Source organism: Passer domesticus, chromosome 5, assembly GCF_036417665.1.
Source record: "Passer domesticus isolate bPasDom1 chromosome 5, bPasDom1.hap1, whole genome shotgun sequence".
NCBI classification, from domain to species: domain Eukaryota; kingdom Metazoa; phylum Chordata; class Aves; order Passeriformes; family Passeridae; genus Passer; species Passer domesticus.
Window position 1 is genome coordinate 46770576 of NC_087478.1, and position 19218 is coordinate 46789793.

General features: G+C 43.7%; 2 protein-coding genes and 1 non-coding gene across 6 annotated transcripts in view; all 3 read left to right on the plus strand.

Moving 5' to 3' along the window:
- The first annotated feature begins 123 nt into the window (after positions 1 to 123).
- On the plus strand, positions 124 to 196 carry TRNAR-CCU (transfer RNA arginine (anticodon CCU)). Its single transcript has one exon. It is a non-coding gene; the product is annotated as a tRNA-Arg (tRNA).
- A 396-nt stretch (positions 197 to 592) lies between these two features.
- FMC1 (formation of mitochondrial complex V assembly factor 1 homolog) lies at positions 593 to 1160 on the plus strand. The gene is made up of 2 exons (XM_064420077.1): positions 593 to 794; positions 890 to 1160. Exons 1-2 carry the CDS (start codon positions 666 to 668, stop codon positions 1082 to 1084), a joined length of 324 nt encoding a protein of 107 aa, XP_064276147.1. The 5' UTR covers positions 593 to 665; the 3' UTR covers positions 1085 to 1160.
- Positions 1161 to 3006: 1846 nt separating this feature from the next.
- The window catches only part of LUC7L2 (LUC7 like 2, pre-mRNA splicing factor), a 29931-nt gene continuing 13719 nt past the window's right edge, over positions 3007 to 19218 (plus strand). For 2 of the 4 annotated variants that reach the window (XM_064420035.1, XM_064420036.1), the window contains exons 1-2: positions 3007 to 3375; positions 12854 to 12948. In XM_064420035.1, the coding sequence (XP_064276105.1) occupies positions 3315 to 3375; positions 12854 to 12948 (156 nt within the window). In that variant the 5' untranslated portion in view covers positions 3007 to 3314. Of the gene's footprint in view, positions 3376 to 11191; positions 11212 to 12381; positions 12427 to 12853; positions 12949 to 19218 lie in introns of those variants that run through there. The other 2 variants (XM_064420038.1, XM_064420037.1) reach the window with 2 other exon arrangements.

Sequence of the window (19218 nt, forward strand, 5' to 3'; positions counted from 1 at the left end):
AGGGGCCGCGCGCAGCCGCGCCGGGCGGCGCTGCCCAATCAGCGGCCTGCATTACACGCCATAAAAGGAAAATGGGCGGGGACAGCAGAGAAGTAAGTGCACAGACACCAGCCTCTCGCGGCAGCCCCAGTGGCCTAATGGATAAGGCATTGGCCTCCTAAGCCAGGGATTGTGGGTTCGAGTCCCATCTGGGGTGGGTAATTTTTTTTTTTGCACGGGACCCGCGCGTCTTTCCTGACATTTGTGGCCCGCTGGCTGCCTCGGGTCTGCGGCTCTTGGGCTTCTTCTTGGGCGTCCCCTTCTGGCTCCCGCCGAACCCGCAGCGCCCTTTAAACCGGAGACCCCAGACCTCGCGGGAACGCGCACGCGGCCCAAGCCGGTTTCCCGCCGTATCATGCGCCTCTCGGACGGCTCCCGCTGCTCCCGCTGCGTTACCACAGGCCGGTTACGAGGCGTAGAGCCCAGCGCGAGGCGTGGAGCGGGCACGGCCCGGCCCCGGCGCTGCGCCCCCGGCACCTGACCAGCGCCGGTCGCCATGGCGCGGGGGGGCGGCAGAGAGTAGCGGGAGGCGATCGCTCGCTCGGCGCTCGGCCGCCCGCACTGCCGGGGCGCGAGGGCGAGGCCCGGCGGCGGCGCTCGATTGGCCGGCGCGCGGCCGCGGGACGATGGCGGCGCTGGGAGCCCCGCTGCGCACCCTGCGCGCGCTGCTGCGCGAGCTGCGCCACGCGGCCGGCCGCTCGTACCGCGAGAGCCCCGCCTACCGGCACGTGCTCGCCGCCTTCCGCGCGCACCGGGTAACGCCCCCCCCCACACCCCCCACCCCCCCCCACCCCTCACGGGCAGCGCCCCGGCCCCGGCCCCGGCGCCGCCCTGACCGCGCTGCCCGCAGGTGACCAGCCAGAAGCTGTGCCGCGCCCAGCAGGAGCTGCACTTCCAGGCGCACACCTACCTGTGCCTGCTGCGCAGCGTCCGCCAGCACGAGGCCCTGCACCGCGAGTACCACGGCAGGGGAGAGCGCTCGCCGCAGGAGGTGGCCGGGCTGGTGGGCTTCAGACTGCCGCAGCAGCCGGGAGGGAAGGGCTGAGACACGGCGTGCCCGGCGGGGCTGTGTGCTCACCTTCGTTCCTCAATAAATAAAGAAATAAATGGCCTAGAGCAGGTGCCTTGTGTCAGTGTGAGGCTGTGGTGTGAGGGCCGTGACCCGAGACAGCCGAGCCCCGCTCCCGGTGTCGGGGTTCCCGTCCTTGGGGATGGGTGTTGTGAGGAGCACGGGCTGATGTGGGTGTCGGGAGCTTCCTCGGGTTCACAGAGAGGTTGTTTGTAGTGGAAAAACACGCCAGCCGTCACTGACAGCTGCTCGCTGAGGGGCTGCAGGGGCTCGTGGTTCCCCCACGGGAATCAAAAGCTGTAAGTGAATTTGTCCGGTGTTCCCTGAGGCACTTTCCAGCCACATTCTGTGCGCGTGGGATTCCCTGCTCTCCCGAGAACAAAGGTCTCTTCTGTGCAGCATCCCTGGGTTCTGGCCAGCACTGCAGCAGCACAAACCTCTTCCACCTTAAAGATTTTTTTGGGTTCTTTTCCATGGCAGTAGCGATTCAGAGGGATGAATTCTTAATGAGTTACATGTCAGAAGAGCATTGCAAAGAGAATTAGTTCAAGTCTACTGATTCCTTCCCCTGTATTTAAAGCTTGGGGATGGATTAATCCCTGCAGTATAGTGGATAGGCACAACAGATCCTTTAAAAAAGGAAAATTTGGGCTGCCTAGGTACTGCAAGGAGATGTGACCTACAGGTTTTAGGGTTCTGTTGGCCAGAATTCCAGTTTGCAAGTCTTACAGTGTCTCACCAGTTAAATCGGGTTTTTTTTGAAAAGCCTTGATATAAGGGCTGGAAAAGTATCCACCTATTTTCAGCGCAGTAGGTCAGAGCTGTGGGATGTCACCACGCACTGACAATGGCTGTGACACACTGCTGGTTCAGGCTTATTCAATGACAACTGCTGCATTCTGTACTATATTGCTCGAGAAGGGAAATAAAAAAAAAAAAAAAGAAAAAAAAAGTGATCATTTGGCCAGACACAGATGCTCTTTAAGTTTGGTGTAAATAGCCACTGAAATTTCTCAGTGTCCCCTAAGCTGTACTGAACAGACAGCTCTAACAAGCATTGGTGCCTCCTCCGTCTACTTCCCCTTCAATCCAACGTGACGACTAACAAAAGTAAAGTTAGATTTTAAAGAAAAACCTAATTTCTATATAATATTCTAATTAGCTGAAGGGCACCGGGTAGAGAATCTTTTCCTGAATGTGTTACAGAAGAGCAACCTCTGCAAGTCCTGACATTCAGATAACTGCAGGGGTGACGGGGTTATTGTTAGGGGAGGTTGCGTGTTGCCCTTTTTCACTCCTATGGAGCTAACCTTGGACACGACAACGCTTGTGGGGGATTAGAACTGATCTTTGTGACGGGTTTTGGGCACCACGCAGCAACACGACGGCTGCCAAAGGAAGAGTCACAAAATGCAGGCGTTAGAATGGGTAAAATCCGTTGTTTTGGGGTTTTTTTTAATGGATCTTGGTGGCCTGTAAGTTGAATTCCCAGCCACGCACGCCGGTAGGCTCAGTTTTAAGGGAGGCTCTCGGTCAGCGGGGTATTACAGTAACTTGTCCCACCAGGCCTGTGCCCGGCACTCGAGAGAAGCCGGGGCCGTGGCAGTGGTGCCGCTCGTCAGTCCAGGAGGGAATTGTCCCCAATCGGGCACCGTCCCCACACGGGCGCTGGCCCCGCCCCGCCCCGCCCCGCCCGGCGCCGCCGCTGACCCGGAGACCGTGACGTCACACCGGCCACGCGGGCCTCCCTGGCCAATCAGCGCGCCCCGAGGCCCCAGCCCGGCGGCCCAATCAGGAGCCTCGCCGCGCGGTGCGTCACTAGGCGAGCGGCGCAGGCCGTGGCCAATGGGCGAGCGCCGAGGCCCGTCCGTGCTGACGTCGCGGAGCGGACGGAGGAGCGCACGGCGCGTGCGCGTGGGTTTCCGTTCCCGCCGGCGCGCGCGCGTGGCGGGCGCGGGAGGGAGTGGGAGCGTGTGGGGGCGGCAGGCGGCGGCTCCGGCACCACGCGAGTTTCCCGCTCCGCTTCCCACCGGGAAGGCCAGGCGGGGGCAGCGCCCGCTCCCGCCCTCCCTCCCCCCGCGGCGGCCGGGGAGCGGCCCCGCCCGTGACGCGAGGGGCAGGGCCGAGCGCCCGCCGCGCCTCGGGCCTTGTAGGCCGCTGTCGGCGTGACTCGGCCGGGCCGCGCCGGCCCCCCCCCGCGCTCAAGATGTCGGCGCAGGCCCAGATGCGCGCCATGCTGGACCAGCTCATGGGCACGTCCCGGGACGGTAAGTGCCTCCCCGGCCGCGGTGGGGCGGGGAGCAGGGGGCGGAGCCGCCGCAGCCCCGGAGGTCACGGCGGTACCGGGCGGGCCGGGCGGTGTTCGCCGTGATTGGCAGGCCCCAAGCCCGTTGCCCGCACCCCCCGCGGGGCGGGGCTGCCGGGACCGTCAGCGGCGGGGTGGGGGGGGCCGGGCGCCGCCTCCCCCGCGGAGCTGCGGGCGCTGCCGCTGCCGCTGGAGAGGCGCTGCCGGCGGTGCCCGCGGCGCGCAGCCTTCCCGCCCGGGCACCGAGCAGGGGCACACCCCCGTGCGAGAGTCTCATCGTCCCGGGGAGGACATAGCGAACCGAAAAAATCCCCCCAGACCGAGAGCCCCTTCAGCAGAGCAGGGCGGGGTTTTGTGTCGTGGTAGATTTGTCTCAGTTCTGGCCCGGACCATCGTGCTAGGCAGCAGGCGGGTACGGCTGGTGCTTTCTGAAAGGCAGTGTGGGATTGACCCAACCGGACAAATTGTTTTAAAAACAAACCCTAAACAGCCAAGTAAAAGCTTAACATCTGGAGGCAGTCATACCCCAGAGAGATGTACGGTCAGGTTTGAGATCGCTCTGCGATCACACTGTGGACAGCATTGCTTTTTGTCGGGGTCCGTGGCGATCAGCTTGTCAGAAAGTCTGGACCGGCCCTGGCCCATCAATCCGGATAGTTCTGGGGGCTGCTAGAGAACAGCAGCTCTGCTTAGGCCGGGCAGTTCTTAACTTGCAGGCAAGAGAATTCTGCACCCGAGGGCAGGCAGCAATTAGAGATAATTTAAATGTTCTGCAGACTCCGTCTGTACTCATTCTTGCAGACGTGTTGTGTTTGTGGAAGCTGCACGTTGATTTAACAGTTACCTGTGTCCCCGTGCACCGAGTAGGATGTGGGAGGTGGGACTTACCGTGTGTGTCCTGATCATCTCTCGGTACTGGGCTAACGTGATACGGCAGCTTTTTTTAGTATAACCTAGAATTTCCAAACATATAACTGGTTTACACAGACTCCTTGTATCGTGAACGCTTTTTGCTGAGTTCTAAATTACTGTTCTGCAAAGATTGTCTTCCAGAGTAAGGCTGTTCAGTGAGTTGTCATCACACAGCATCTAATTTGGGGTGGTTTTGTCTTGCTCCAGAAGATTTTCCAGTACTTCCTCCTGTTGTGGCTGTGTATGTCTGAGTGCTTGGCAGAGTAACGTTGTGCTTGTGGGACTCGAGTCTTCCCAGTGCTGGCACCCGGATTGCTGTCTCAGTGCTACCCTAACACTGCACAGAAGGTTTGAGGGGGGTGGAGGAGCTCTGAAGGTATTTTCTGTTGGATGGTGGGAGACAGCTGCCCAGAAATGTTAAGTGACTAAAATCTAAACCAGGAATAGCCGTTTCAGGCTATATTTTCTCTGGCTTTGTAAGAAGGCAGTTATTGTATTGATAATTGTAGTCCCTCTCTCCTGCTCACCCTGTAATTCCTGAACCACATGTGCTGAACTGTTCAGAAACGAACTGGCTAGAAAGGAAGCATTTAAACAAAATGGGCAGGATGGGGAAGGATAAGGAGAAAAGACCATTTGTGAAGCTGGCTTCCATGACTGGATTGAGGATCTCTGTGTAACACCGTTCTAGTTAGAAAAAAAAGCCCAGTGGAGCTGGAGCATCAGCATAATTTATACTGAATTGTACACAGGGATGGAAAATGAACCTTTTTTTGCAAAGCTGGTACTTAAGAAATCCAAGGCCAGGCTCAAGGTCATTGAAATGTTGCTAACCTTGAGAAAAGTGAGGTTTGGGGTTGTTAGGTTTTTTATTACTCCTCTTACCTTTGACAAGTAGTCTATTTCTGTTAACATGCAAATTGCAGCTTTTCATTAGTGTGTGTCAGTTCTTTAATTTCTTGGTAGGTCAGAACTTTAATTTCACCACTTGTCCCCATTGCCTTTGATTTTGCTCTCCCTGGCAGCACGTTAGAGTTTAAAATGCAATAAAGTTTCTGAAAAAATAATCTTTCCTGGGCAATGTTTTTGTTCTATGCTGTTCAATATTACCGCAGTATTTTTTAGTTTTATACTTGGCAAAGTCTGGCAGGTCTTTTTGTCTTGTTCGGGGCTTTTTTGAGAAACCTAGAATATGAAGGCTTAAAAATCTTACCTGTTTTAGGAAAGGTAGATCAAACATTTGATCTTGTCAGTGGGAATAGAAAACGCTCAGAGGTAAATTTAAAACCAGCAGCTGTGCCTGAATATATGTAGGGGGCTTTTTTGTTTGGGTCTTTTTTTCCCTTTTAGGTTATTGTATCATTTGTAGAAAATATGAAAACGCTCTGAAAATGATTTTTGAAAATTCCACAATCAGATGCTCAAACAGGGGTTTAGGAGATGAGCTGTAGGCTGTAATTTGTGGGACATTGTGCCTGGTGTCCCTAGGGCCAGAAAGGAAACGCCTGGAAGGTGCAGTGATGAAATGTTTTTATAGATTTGCTGTTAAGCTCTGAGAACACCTAGAAAGCACAGTTCATATTGATCACAGTGATTCAGAAAATACCCACCAAGCTGCAGGAATATTAATGAAAAATAATCTGTGTCAGAGAGGAGACTCCTCTTGTCCAGCAGGGCTGCTCAGCGTGCTCCATGCAGAATCCGGGTGTGCTGCTCCAGGCCTGCCCCGGGCTGTGCCCTTTCCCAGGGCAGGGACAGCTGAGAGCTTCCCTTCCTCCCTGGCAGCCTGCTGCCTCCCTTGGCTGGCTTTGGGCAGCAGGATGGATGCACTTGCAGTGCCAGGGCATCGCTGGCTGGGCGTGGGGCTGGGCAGCCTCTTGGCAGCCGCTGTGCCCTGTGCTCCCTGCTCCCTGCCTGCCTTTGCTCATGTGACAGACACCTGACAGGGAGTGCAACTGAGGGCACTTGGCTGCTGCTTCTCAGGACTTGCCAGCGAGTTCCCATTCTTAAAATACAGCTGGGTTGTCTGAGGAGCAGTTGTGTTGGTGATGTCAATGCAAAGAAATATCTGAATGGCAGGAGTGGTTTTTTTACACACCTGGGAAAACATTTATTAATTATTATTTAAAAGCACGTGGGTTTTGAAAAATACATTGCATATTACCTGGGTTAACCTCCTCTTGCACACTTCTCTGAAAGTGGAAAGCTGAATTGGATATGGACTGTACCAAAATTTAAAAAAAAATTAAAAGTATCTTTGATTTTGAATGTTAGTAGAAAGCTGGGCTTTTTTAATATAGTCCAGACTGCAGGCTGAAAAAAATCTCTGAAATGGCATTCCAAATACTGATAACCTGCCATACACATATTCCATATGTCAAAAGGTTAGTTCAAGTTGAATTTTTTGTTGTTGACTGGAGCTGCAGGAACTTGTCATTTAGGAGTACATAGCACATAGAAAAGTGTGACTTTTATTTTTTAGAATACTGGTTTTGAACTGTAAATTTGAGTAAGCTTTTTTTAATAGTATGCTTAGGTAAACCCTGCTTTTGCCATCCCTGTTCTCCAGAAGACAGGAGTGAACCTTACAGATAGGATCATAACTATAAATTGAGTCATTTGCAAATTGGATGAAATGTTAACAATTTATATTGGGATCCTCAGGTTTGGGTCTTTTTCTATGATGTAGTTTAAATGATGGAAAAAGATTGAAAACTTTTCTGTGAAAGGCCTGATGGGGAAGGATCCCATTTGATCCTGAATCAGCTTACCTTGCCCAAGAGTTTGATTTTCCCCCTGGTCAGTCATGTGCTCTGCCTTGCTGCAGGAGCGAGGGCTGGAGTCAGCCTGAGGAGCTGGCTGGAAGCACAGCGTGAAGCAGGATCATTTCTTGTGGCAGTAGTGCAGGCACTGCAGATCCCAGTAGCCCTGGTGCCACACAACATCTTGAAGCTGCTAAGACTTGACTGTTGCAAAGAAATGTGGTGATGATTTGTGTTTTTAAAATAATTGCCACCGCTTCAAAATTAGACTAGAGTTAGAAATATGAAAATCTAGCTAAGTTAATTAGATTCTCTTAAGAGACAGGTAGGTTTGTCCATGCTTCTGAGACTTACACGTGGTCATGAAAAGGTTCCCCAAGCTTCTTAACAAATTCTGTGCTATGTGACTAGCAGAAAAATCTCTGGAGCCTTTAGACAGAAGCCATATATATGGAGTGCCAGTCCTCTCCTTTTGCTTCACCTGCTGGCTTTTTGAGCCGAGCTGCTGTGTTTGAAGTCTTCAGCTCAGTCCTTCAGCTGTTACTAGGAAACACACTTTTAGATCATCTTCTTCTGCCTTTGAAGCTTATAATACCCTTTTTGCATCTGTTCACATCCTGACTGATTTTTCTGGGTTATGCTTCAGTTATCCTTAATGTGAGACTTTTCTGTCCTCGTTGTTTGGAAGGAATTGAAGTGACACTTCTGTGCTTATTTTACTCATCCTGTGTTTGGTGGCACGATTTATATGGTAACAGAGGTGTAATCTAGAACGTGTAACCCATTTTTTAATTTCGTTGTTTTAGTATGGGATTACTGAAGAATTTCTGTGTACTTCACAATGGGTGGAGAGTTTGTGTTGGTATTTGCAGGGTTAGGTAGATTTTGGTTTCCACTTTGCTTGGAGGTGGAAGGTGGTATGTGTGTTTAAACTTTGATGGATCGTTGTTGAGGATCTTGTAGCCATTTTGGGTAGCTGCAGGCTGAGAGCCAGGCTAGGAAGCCAAGAGCCTCTTCCAAGAGCTCTGCTTTCAAATACAGAGAGAGCAGCAGCAAAGGCAGAGAAAAATACCACATATACAGGAATTTCTGCTAAACCTCCCCAAAATGTTGAACTGAAATCAGCTCAGAAATCTGAAAGTAGTCACAACACAAGAAGTTAATGAAAAGGTGCTTTATTTGTGTCAGGGACAATTTGTCAATCAGGAGTGCTCAGGTTTTAAGAGCAATGATAGTGTCTAGTGAATTGGCTGTATTTTCTGGCTTTGTTATAAAATTCTGGTGGTTTAGACCTTAAAAATGATGGGAACAGTGAAGAACTTGAGGAATTATTCTCTTCTTGGGATGCTGATTTATGAATAAGCAAATGGGCATATTCATACCTCAAGGAAAACCGTTCCTGTATTTGTTCAACTTGTAATGCATTAGCTAAAGGATATTCTGCTTTCACTGGTGTTACTTCAGTCATGGTGTAAAACAGAAGCAGTCCTGGTTAGAAATATGTATTATTGTAAAAGTGTTAGGATCAGGACATGTCCAGTGTTAGTGACAAGAGTATCAGATTTAGCTGCCCATTCACTGTGCAGCAGGAACAGGATCTTCTGTGCCTGCATAAGCCTCAGATAAATAATGGTGTTGGATACTGCTTAGACAGGGCTTGCTTTGTGGGTGGAATTTGATACACAGTTTTTAAACACATACTCCACCCTGTTAGTAGTTCTTGAATAAATCTTTCAGGGTCCCTTGCCAATGTGTTGGGACTCATGCTTCAAAAATTTGAGTGGAAAGTTAACCATTTTTTGTTGATGTACCTTAATTCAGGAAGTCAACAGCACGAAAATGAAAATTCACTTTGTTTCCTTTGCGTGGATTGTATCACTGGTTTACAATTAGAGGTTACAGTTGGATTATAAAGGGGGATTCTCATCAGTGCTTTGGGATTGTTGACAGTAGTGCATTAGGGTACGTCAGACTAGTAAGAGCTGCTGGATGAAAGCAGTCATTGTTATGAGCATGTTACCATGCTAAGCATTGTTGATGCACAAGTGTTCGTTCTGCTGCTTTGTGATTAAAATACACTGAACAGCAATGACATTGTGGTGGCCTGCTGAGAGATCAGACTTGGGAGTTCAAAGTGAATTGTGTAGTACAAGTGCACATTGTAAGCTTAACCTCTGGATGTTCCTTAATCAGCAGTATGCGCTGGTCTTAAATATTGATGTTCATTTTGTAGTCAGTATGTTTTATCCAAAATAGAAAACTTCCTCTAGAAAGTTTACATTACTGCCATAATCTCTTGAATATTTGTGTATCTTGTGTGCAGTTTCCTTATGCTTGTAAAGGATCTGAAATTTGCAAGCATAGAAGTTTCCTTGGTGTTTTGTTTTTTTTTCTCTTCAGTTCTGTTTCAAAGTTCTCTGTTTAGTGGGAAAGTAATCTCTTAGAGAAATGTGGTTTGGGACAGGTACTTCAAGTAAAATTAAAGCTGATACTTCTTGGGGAAAATTTAGTTTATATTTTCTCCATAGATTTTTTTCACTAAAAGAAAAATCATATGGTTGATAAAATTTATAATTTGAAACACAGGGATGGCTTACAGTAATAGATCTTGACTCCTGTAATGCCCTGGTAAATTACTTTCATTTCTGTAATGAGCATAAGTCTTAAAGATCAAGTAGTCAAATGTTGTGCTGTTCTTCAGAGGCAGGGTTAAATAAACTGCTATTCTGAGTTGATTTAATTATTTACCAGTTAAAATAGAATTTGTAATAAGGTCTGAAATATCAGTGATTGTGTCCTCTTTATAGATGTTCAAGAATACTTCTAAAACTTAGGTGACTGCAGCTACTTGGTGCCTGGGTGTATTAATTTCTTATTACAGAATATATAAAGCTTTTTTTTATACTCATTTATTTAGATTTAACATTCACTTGTTAGCTTGACCATACAAAGATGGTATCAACTACAGTTGATACCTTCAGTTTCCTACAGTTTGACAAGCAGAAGTAGCATCTTGGTTACCCACTGTACTGCAGAAGTCCTTGTCTCAAGAACACATCTGTGTGTGTTGTTTTAGTTCTTGGAAGGCATCTGCATAAATCTCATTTGCTGTTGTCAGGTGTCATTTGCAGAATGTCAGGTGCATTGTGGATCCACAGGTTTTATTCTTCCCTTCCCCCCTCAGCAACCTGTGCAGATCCCAGGCCATCACTCTCTCAGGATGATTCATCTGTAGGTCAGCAGCAGAATAAATCTTCTGTCTTTGCCAAGAGGTGTGCACTGTTTAGGAATATTGGAGCTCACAAAATTCTTGAAGAAATAAAAGCATTTTCTTCTGAAGCTGTCGACTTGCAAATGAGCTGCCAGAGGGACAAAACAGTCAGTCACTGTTAGAATGTGATATGTGACACTTTTTTTTAAAAAACTTTTCCTTCTGAAACAGCATATATTAAAAAGAAATGCTAATCTATAAAATTGCTTTTTGTAGAAAAGAAAATGTAAATACCCCAATCATATTTGTAAGGGAACCTTCCTGAAAGTTTTTTAAAATGCTTAAATGAAGGCACAGTGCAGAAAGAATAAAAGTTGAAAATACAAATACAAATGTGTATTCTTGAGGCTCTTGTTGATCAGTTTCAGCCACTTTTTTTTTCCTGTGCTGTCTTCCTGGGGTTGGTAATTGTGATTATCACGCTAGCCACTTTGATGAAAAAGGACTGTATTTCAGCTGTAGTGTCAGTACCTAATTGTGATAGAGGTGTGAAAAAAGGTATTTGGAGGTAATGTCTGTGAAAATACTATTTGCCAACTATACTTAAGGAGCATGAGTCTTTCAGCAGTTTTCTGGTCTTGGTAACTCCTTGACTCCCAGTAGGTTAGTGCTGTTAGGCCATTGGCTTTGGGGTTTTTTAAATACGTTATTTTGTTGATGTGTCTTTATATAGAAGAATCTTTACAGTCAACATGTATTTCTAGATGCTGTGTTAAAATTGCTGGCAGAGTCTATTATTCTATACAAACTGAACAATCTGGCCCCTTGTTTTATTTATAAAGGTTCAATGTATCTTTGCCTGCCTACATCAATCTGCAAGGGAGTGTCAGAAAGGCCCCGCATTCGCCGAGCCGTGAGTTATCAATAACTTTTCAGATGTGTTAATGAATGTGGAACAAACGCAGTTATGTGTTTAAAAACTAAAGATCCACCTCCTAAAAAGAAAAAAAAAAGAGCAAAACTCTTTACTGCAGTAGTAGGCATGATTATAAAGGGATTACTCTGAATTTTTAATACTGTGAGTGTAACCAAGCAGTAAGGTTGCCCTCTAGAAAACCTATTGTTGAACTGCTTTGAAGCTCTTTGGTGTGTGGGTTACAGGTTTTACCTGTTGTGTCCCGCAGGCAAATTAAAAAAAGCTTTTGTTTACTTAATCATCTGAAACATGGCCCATCTGAAAATGTTATGTATTAGCATCCTATACATAGAGCAAATATTATAAAATCTGATTCCATAATAGTAAGAAAGGTTTGACTGAAACAACACGGGTTTTTTATTCCTCTCTGTTGTAGTTAACCTCAGTAATGAACATGGCTTCTTGAATTGTTTAAGACATTCAAATCCAGAAGTTTAGTGTTTCAAATCATGAAGCCATAAAAAAAAACTTTAATAACTGCAGAATGTATCTACACTCTGTAAAATATTTGATGAAATGGAAGAGGCTGCTGTCTGAGCTCACTGTATGTCACTTTTTCTCCCAGCAGCTCTTTTTGCTTCAGTAATTCACCAGTAGGTTTTCAATTATAAGAGATCATATCAAATCATGTTTAAAAAAAGGCTGCATCCTTAGAGAGATTAAGGTGTTTTATCATGCCTGTGTCTTAACAAGAAGAGAGCCATTGCAGTGATCTCTCTTCTGAATTTCAGTGACAATTATTTTACTCAAAGGGAAACATGTTCAGCCCTCACCCCAGAATAGCAGCTGGTTACTTTGTTCTGAAGACTTCAGGTCTTGCTCCAGGAAGGGATATTTAACCTCACAATTGGACTTCAGTGTCTGGGCAGGTTGATGCTTCTGCTGATGCAGGAGCTGCAACCTGCCACAATGAAGATACAATTAAGATGTTCCAGCCCAACTAACAGCACGTAGAAGGAAAAAAGAAAAAAGGTTTATCATATGCAGACACCTCTAAAATATTTTGCATATAGGATATGCCCATATGTTTGATTTTTTTTTTCCAGGTTTGTAAGCATTTAAAATCATTCTTCTGCCAACTCTTTATGCTACTCCCATCAGATGTTAAAGGGTGCATTGCATCCAAGAGCAAAATCATAAAATGAGTATCAGGTGGGATTTGGTGAAGACTATGTGTTTCATTTTGTGTTTATAAGGCTGCTTTGATATGCTAATTCTTGCATAGAAATATGTCACTATTTCATGCAAAGTCTGAACAGAGCATTATATAGCTCATTTAACAAATGCTATTGTACAAAGTGTTTTTAAGCTAATACTGACTTTTTGGTTTCAAGCACTTTTCCTGCTGCATTTTTGAAGGGGAAGTGTGAGAGGATTTTTAAATAGCATTATAGAGCATTAAAACACACATTTGTGGTTTTGGTGTTGTTTGACAAGGAAGCATAGAGTGTTTTGAGTTGTAGTTTCCATAGACCTTCAGTATGTGACAGGGCACTGTTAATGCTTTGCATGTAAGCTGCAGGACACGTCTGAGTGCTGCAGCTCTCTGACCTGGCATGTGCTGGTTTCTCTATTGCAGGCGACACCACCCGTCAGCGGATCAAGTTCAGCGACGACCGAGTGTGCAAGAGCCACCTGCTCAACTGCTGCCCTCACGATGTGCTCTCTGGAACTGTACGTAGCTAAATTTCATCCTTTGTTTGGATAAGTGGAGAAATTGAATTATAGCTGTTCTTTGTGGTATTTCCTTAAATTTCGTGGTTTTCAGCGACTATCTAGCACTCTCTGGTAGTTCAGAGGAACTTTCATAAGCAATAAATTTATGGGTTTTGAAGTTAATTTTTGGAATTCTTCTGTTCTATATGCTAATCATTACCTAAATTTCATCGTTTACATGAAAAGCCACACAGCATCACAGACATGAATCACACTATAGCAGAGTGGCCTTACAGTGGTACAGTTGCAAATAATAGAAATAAAATACACTGTATGTGTAAGTTATGAAGTTACTTTCTTTAAAATGTATGCTATAGTGGGAAAGTATTCCACAGATGTATTTGTATAGAGAAGTACAGAGATTTTTCTCTCTTCAGAAATATTTTAATGAAAAGAATTGAAAGTTCAAATAATTAAGTATCTAAAAGTTTAGTTATGTTTAGTATGATAGTGACACTTACTGTACAATATCCAGTTACTGTGCCATTGTCATAAATTCTAAAGCAATTTTCAAATCTCCATTTATGGCATACTAGTAACTTGTTTGACTTGGACTTCTGTGCACGCTGTAGAAGTTCCACAGTGATCATAGGAAACAAGGGGCTTTGACACATGCCAGTAGCTTTGCTTTGTCATTGTGCTTGTGCTTTACCTTGTGATCCATGTTTAAGGTAGCTCATCTTTTGTGAAAGGCAGGGGAGTAATATTTCATTGATTATTTGATCTAATGTTTGATGATCAGAATAATTAATAGTAGAGAGATGCAGTATGATGATACAGAGTCCCACGTGCCTACTGTTCTTAATGCTGCTAGGGTAGCTTTGTTCACTCATGTTGGCAGAAAATGAGTACTGGAAAATATGTCTGAGGGATTATTTTAAGTAGTATTGTGTATCAATGTATATATAGTTTTATATTGAACTGTTTTGTGCATTATTGTCCAGACAGAATGGGGGGGGAAAGGGAGAACAATGTGTTTCTTTTCACCCATCTGTTAGGTTGGTGATGCTTGGGTTATGTGATGAGCAAAATAACTCCTGCTTGGGACGTGCTGGTATGCTATCAAAACATACAAAGGCATGGGTCATAATCCACAGGAAGAAACTTGTCAAAGAGTTGTTTGACAGCTTTTCATTGTGATCCAGTTTCTGTAAACAAAGATTTCTCTAACAGCTGTAAGTAAAGAAATGTTGATCTTCAGAACTGTAAAAGTCACAGCTGTCATGCAGTAGCACCTCTCACACTGCAGGTCAGTCATGCAGGCTGGGGCAGCTGACACAGTTTAAGTCCTCAGTGGAAGTTTTCTTCTGCCTCATACCAGATTTTGCTGCAGCTCTTGGAATACTAAATGAAACTGCTTCTTTAGGGAATATCAGTCTTTTCCTTCCTCATGCAATTAGTCATCATACCAGAAAATGTGTTACACAGTGTAAATCTGAGTGCAGAGAAGCAGTAACTAGTTTAATCCTTTTAGTGGGAGCAGTAGAAAGGGGACTCAGAAGAGACAGGCTTTACTGGGGCTGTGTGATGTTTTACTGTTTACCTGGTCATGGATCTACAGGAATGGACCTTCTCTCTTAACAGTAGTTTTTAAAAGGGCAGGAACCCTGGAGTCTTACTGAACAGTTTGTCACTGATTTAGAAAATGACTCTGAAGTTTTCCCCAGAGTTTTGTTAGGAAGATATTGATGCATCTTTGCTTTCAAGACCTATACTCACAAAAGTTGAGTGATTTTTTTTTTTTAATTCAAGTCCTTGAATGCTCCTGAAAGAGTAAGTTCTCTGGGGACATTTTATGAGGTTAAGTCTCTATACTGATTATATTATCAACAAAATACGGGATATGAATTGCCTTTTTTGTGTGTCACAAGATGATCTACAATTCCTAGATACTGTTTATTACTGTTCCTGTCTGCAAAATGCAGACTTCTGTACATCTCTAGCCCACCCACTCTTTCAAACCACTCAAGGAGGACATTGACAGATAACAGAAGACAAACAAAGTGACTCATATGAGTAGGCCCTGTTATTTTGGTGTGTTCTTTCCCTTAATGGCCAATTCCCAAAACTCTGTAAAGGCTTTGATTTCCCTTGACAATAAAACCCTATGTTCCTCAGGTTGCAGTATGTGTTGGTAAAGGTGTCATGTGTTTATACTTTTTTTTAGGGATTTTATTTATGGATATGTTTTTGTGCTACTGAGTTTCTGGGTTTTTTGACTGGGAAATTTCAAGTCAAGGGATCAGAAGTGTCTCTCTGCCTGGTGAAGGTGTTTTGATGTTTTTGTGTTAATGATCACTTGGACACCAGTTTGCATATGTAAATCAGTGGTTTAAGAGCTTGCCCCATTCATTTTGGGCTGAAAATTTTACAAGAAGAAATTAGTAGGACTTTGTAAATCCCAGCTGGTGAGACAGTGAATAATTTTCCTAGTTACAGCTAGCAGTTTTTCTTTTTTTTTGCCTTACAGGGTTAACAGTGTTACTTTTACCTTAATGATTGTGGTTTTTTGGTTGTTTGATTTGAGGTGGGTTTTTGTTTGTGGGTGTTTGGGTTTTTCCTTTACAAAAATGTTTGTTAATCCATATTATGAGATTAGGGACTGAAGCTGCATGTGTAGGAGTCAGATGACTCCCCCATAATGGTACAAACCTGTTGAGCAGTGTTCTCTGGATGTAAGGTCTGCATTGTCTCCTGCAGCTTTTATAAGATGTGTGTGTTTTCTCTATCTTTGCCTGTTTCTGAATGAATAGCAGAGTACTAATGAAAGTGACTAGGTGGGAAGATTTAAAACTAATATCTTTAATAAGGCTATTATTAAGTAGCAATGTCCTGAATAGTTGTAACCCAATAGCTGTCTTTGAAAATCTCAACACTTCTTCATTAATCTGGCTTTCCTACCAACTTGATGGTGCTTCCTTGATGAAGAAAATTTCACAAATATCAGACATGGTCTTGCAAACAGTGGTTCAGCAACTCTTACCTGCTCAATGAATTGACTTTGTATTTATGTGTATTAATAGAGGAAAAAAATACTTCTTTCATTTTATTTATTACAGACCTGAAAATAGGCTCTGTTGGCTCATCCTGCAGTTAAGCATATCTTTAGATGCTCCTAAATTTATTGCATGCAGCTCTTCAGGACTCTTACTGACTAAAAACCACATTAATCAAGACATTGATTTAGCAATATACTTGAATACATTGCTAACTTTAATCTTATTAGGAGTGGAATTCAGCTCCAGATTAAGACATCTAAATTTAGATTTCAGCTGAGGAGCTGGGTATTGAAGCTTGCACTGAAGTCAGAAGGTTTCTAGGCAGTGGAGCCTAGAAAAAGATGGAGTTCACCTGCCCATGGGTATCCTTCTCAAGGTGGGCTGAACCCATTTAGGCTCACTGAATGTACTGTCTGTGTCTCCTTTTACTGTGTAAGAGAAGTTTGGATAGTTCACACATCTGCAGATAGATGTTAGTAAGGAGTTTTAATCTGTAGTTGATTTATTTGCCAGTAGTTCACTGGCTCTGGAGCTATTTGTATGCTTGAAACTTGTGTCTTGGGGTGTGACTGTGGTTTTATGCTGTACTTCTAGAAAAAGCATTAGAAGCTGTTAGAAGGCATTATGTCTGAGGATATCAGCTTTTCACTTCAGGACTGATTTGATCATGTGAACTGCTTCAGCTTAGCAAATCAAATTAAATTAGGCTTGCATAAGCTACCTCAGGTTGGAAGCCTTCAACCCAGTGGTGATGAATTGTGAAGTGCACTGTTGTCCTCTCAAGTGATCATGTCAGTCTCCTGAAATGTATTCTCAGTTTCTTTGGTCAGCACCAGGAAGGTGAACTGATTGTACCACATTCCATTTTAATAGGTTTAATGTATTGAGGTGAAGGGGGAAATTGTTACTTTCTGCACGGTTATCAATATCAGTGTTAATATATTTTATAGTCAGGCTAGAAGAACAAATACTATGTAAACAGTGAAATAGCTCATTTAATAATAAAGACTGCTGCTAGTTTTGGTAGTGATGATTTATTCTAAGTTGAAGTCTTTAGAAATGAGAGTATGGTTACATGGAGAAATGTTTTTTAAAAAGTATTATACTTCAGAAGATACCTGGAATTCAGTGGTTAGTAAGGACTTCAAGTTAATAATTTCGGCATCTTTTTTACTCAGCATTTCTTTCCTCCTAGTGAAGTCCTACAAAAGTTAAAACTGTTAGTGGAGTCTGAGAACTTAAATCCCCTTCTAAATATGTGTTACCTGCAAGAAACGATGGGTTTTATCACAAGTTTAAAAATCTGTTCAAAATAAAATTGGTAGTGCAGCTGAAGAATGAGTTCCATAATAAGGAAGATTTCAGCAAAGAGTCTGTCTTCAGCTTCTTTTTATCAGTAGTAAGTGTTCTCATACATACCCTGGTTGTGCCTTGGCAGTTTGATAAAGGAGGAGATCTGGTTCCTCCAATATCAATTTTTCAGCAATGTCAGGTCTTTCTAAGCAAACAAACAAAAAATTCTTCTCTTGCTGAATGTGAACTGCTTTGGTATCCTTATATCTAAAAAGAAATACCTACATAAATACTGCCCAGAGTATTTTCTTTCAAAAACCTGTCAAAGATACCTGATGGTTTTAAAACTATTTGATAGTTTGTGCTGCTGTGTCACTTGACTCAACATCAGCCCTTTGTGTTTTAAGTGCCGTTAGCTGTTCTGTGCTCTTTCTGCAGTCTGTACAGTATGTTCAGTAATCAAATTTCTGCTGTCAAAGGAACTTGTAGCAGTTGTAGAAGTGGCAAAAGGAGAATTTTGCTGTAGGTAAGTAACTCAAGGGCTGAAAAGGAAAAGGGGCAGAAAAAACGCACCTTAATTTCATGTTCCACAAACAGCATCACATCAGAATTTAGTTTGCTATTCAGTTATTTGTCAGCTACTCAGAGTGCACATTTGTTTTGCAAATAAACTCTACAGATTATCTACTGCCAGATTCTTGGCTAGCTCTTTCTTGTTAACTCGTAATTAATTAATATGATAATTTTTTTTTTACCTGATTTGATTGAAGCAGCACTATGCAAACCATATTCCATATTTCTTTATTATACCAAAGAGATTCTATGTATTTTGTGGATGGGATGACAAAAATTATTACTAAATCATTTCAATACAAAGTTTTTTTTAATGAAAGACCAGTTTTTTAAGCCTCAGCTCTGGGAAATCAATCAGCTTTAATTGCCCATCTAACACTAATAAATAAAAAAACTATTGTTAGAAAGTGGTCAGCAAGTGCTAGAATGCACTAGTTTCTTAAGTAGAACTCAGCAATAACAAAAAGACTCCTGATATCCTGCTTTGTATGTGGTTACCTAGACTAATCTTCAGCAATAACTTTCATTTGCAAATAAAGTGTCTCCAAATATATAGGCTTTTCTTCAGGTTTTAATCTCAGTAAAAGTGCAGAAAACTGCAGAAAGACCCAAAGCATGGCTTAGCTCACTCAATGAACTTCAGTTATGTCTAGCCTGGGGACTTGGATGATTTCACCTTTCTTTATTTGTGTTGTTCATCTGAACTGCTCTGTAAATCACTTTTAGGTAATGTAATTCTGTCTGAAAGTCAGTGTATTGACAGTGAAAAACAGTGTGTGTTCTTTTTAAGCCTTCCATTAACTCAGTATCTGAGCATGAGTCTCCCTCTTAGCCATCTTCTGTTTCAGATGTGATTGATCTTCAAATGGCAGACTACCAGTGCTTATTCTTTGCCTCTGGATGGAGGGCATGTCTTGGCACCAAACTGCAAGGTGGACTTGTGGAAAAGGAAAATAATGTGTCTTAATGTGTCTTCTGTCCATTTTCATCTGCTGTCCATCTGCTTTGCAGCTACCCATATGAGCCAGATTATACTGCAAGTGATCTGTGCTTGTTGAGGTTCTTGGCAGTCATGATCCAGCACAGACTTCTGACAGTAATGCATCATCCCCAAGATGAGTTGTCTTTGCCTGATGTTGCATAACTTACACCAGCAGAAGTGGTTTTTAGCCTGGTTTTGTATTTAATATGCAAACTTATTTAAGAGTTTTAAACGTAGTGTGTTTTTTAGATCTCTTTACATTGGGGTTCTAATAGAACTTTTATTAAAGACATTTTCTAGTGATATTTCTGTGAGGACTTTCAAAGGATTACCCAGGACTAATACAGGTTGTGTTAAGGAGCAGTTCCAACAATGATATAA

Bases quoted from the DNA above. Each gene is read 5' to 3' on its own strand.
- FMC1 (XM_064420077.1), top strand. From the start codon at position 666: ATGGCGGCGCTGGGAGCCCCGCTGCGCACCCTGCGCGCGCTGCTGCGC. The intron at 795-889 runs GTAACGCCCCCC...CGCTGCCCGCAG, and splicing joins CCGCCTTCCGCGCGCACCGG to GTGACCAGCCAGAAGCTGTG.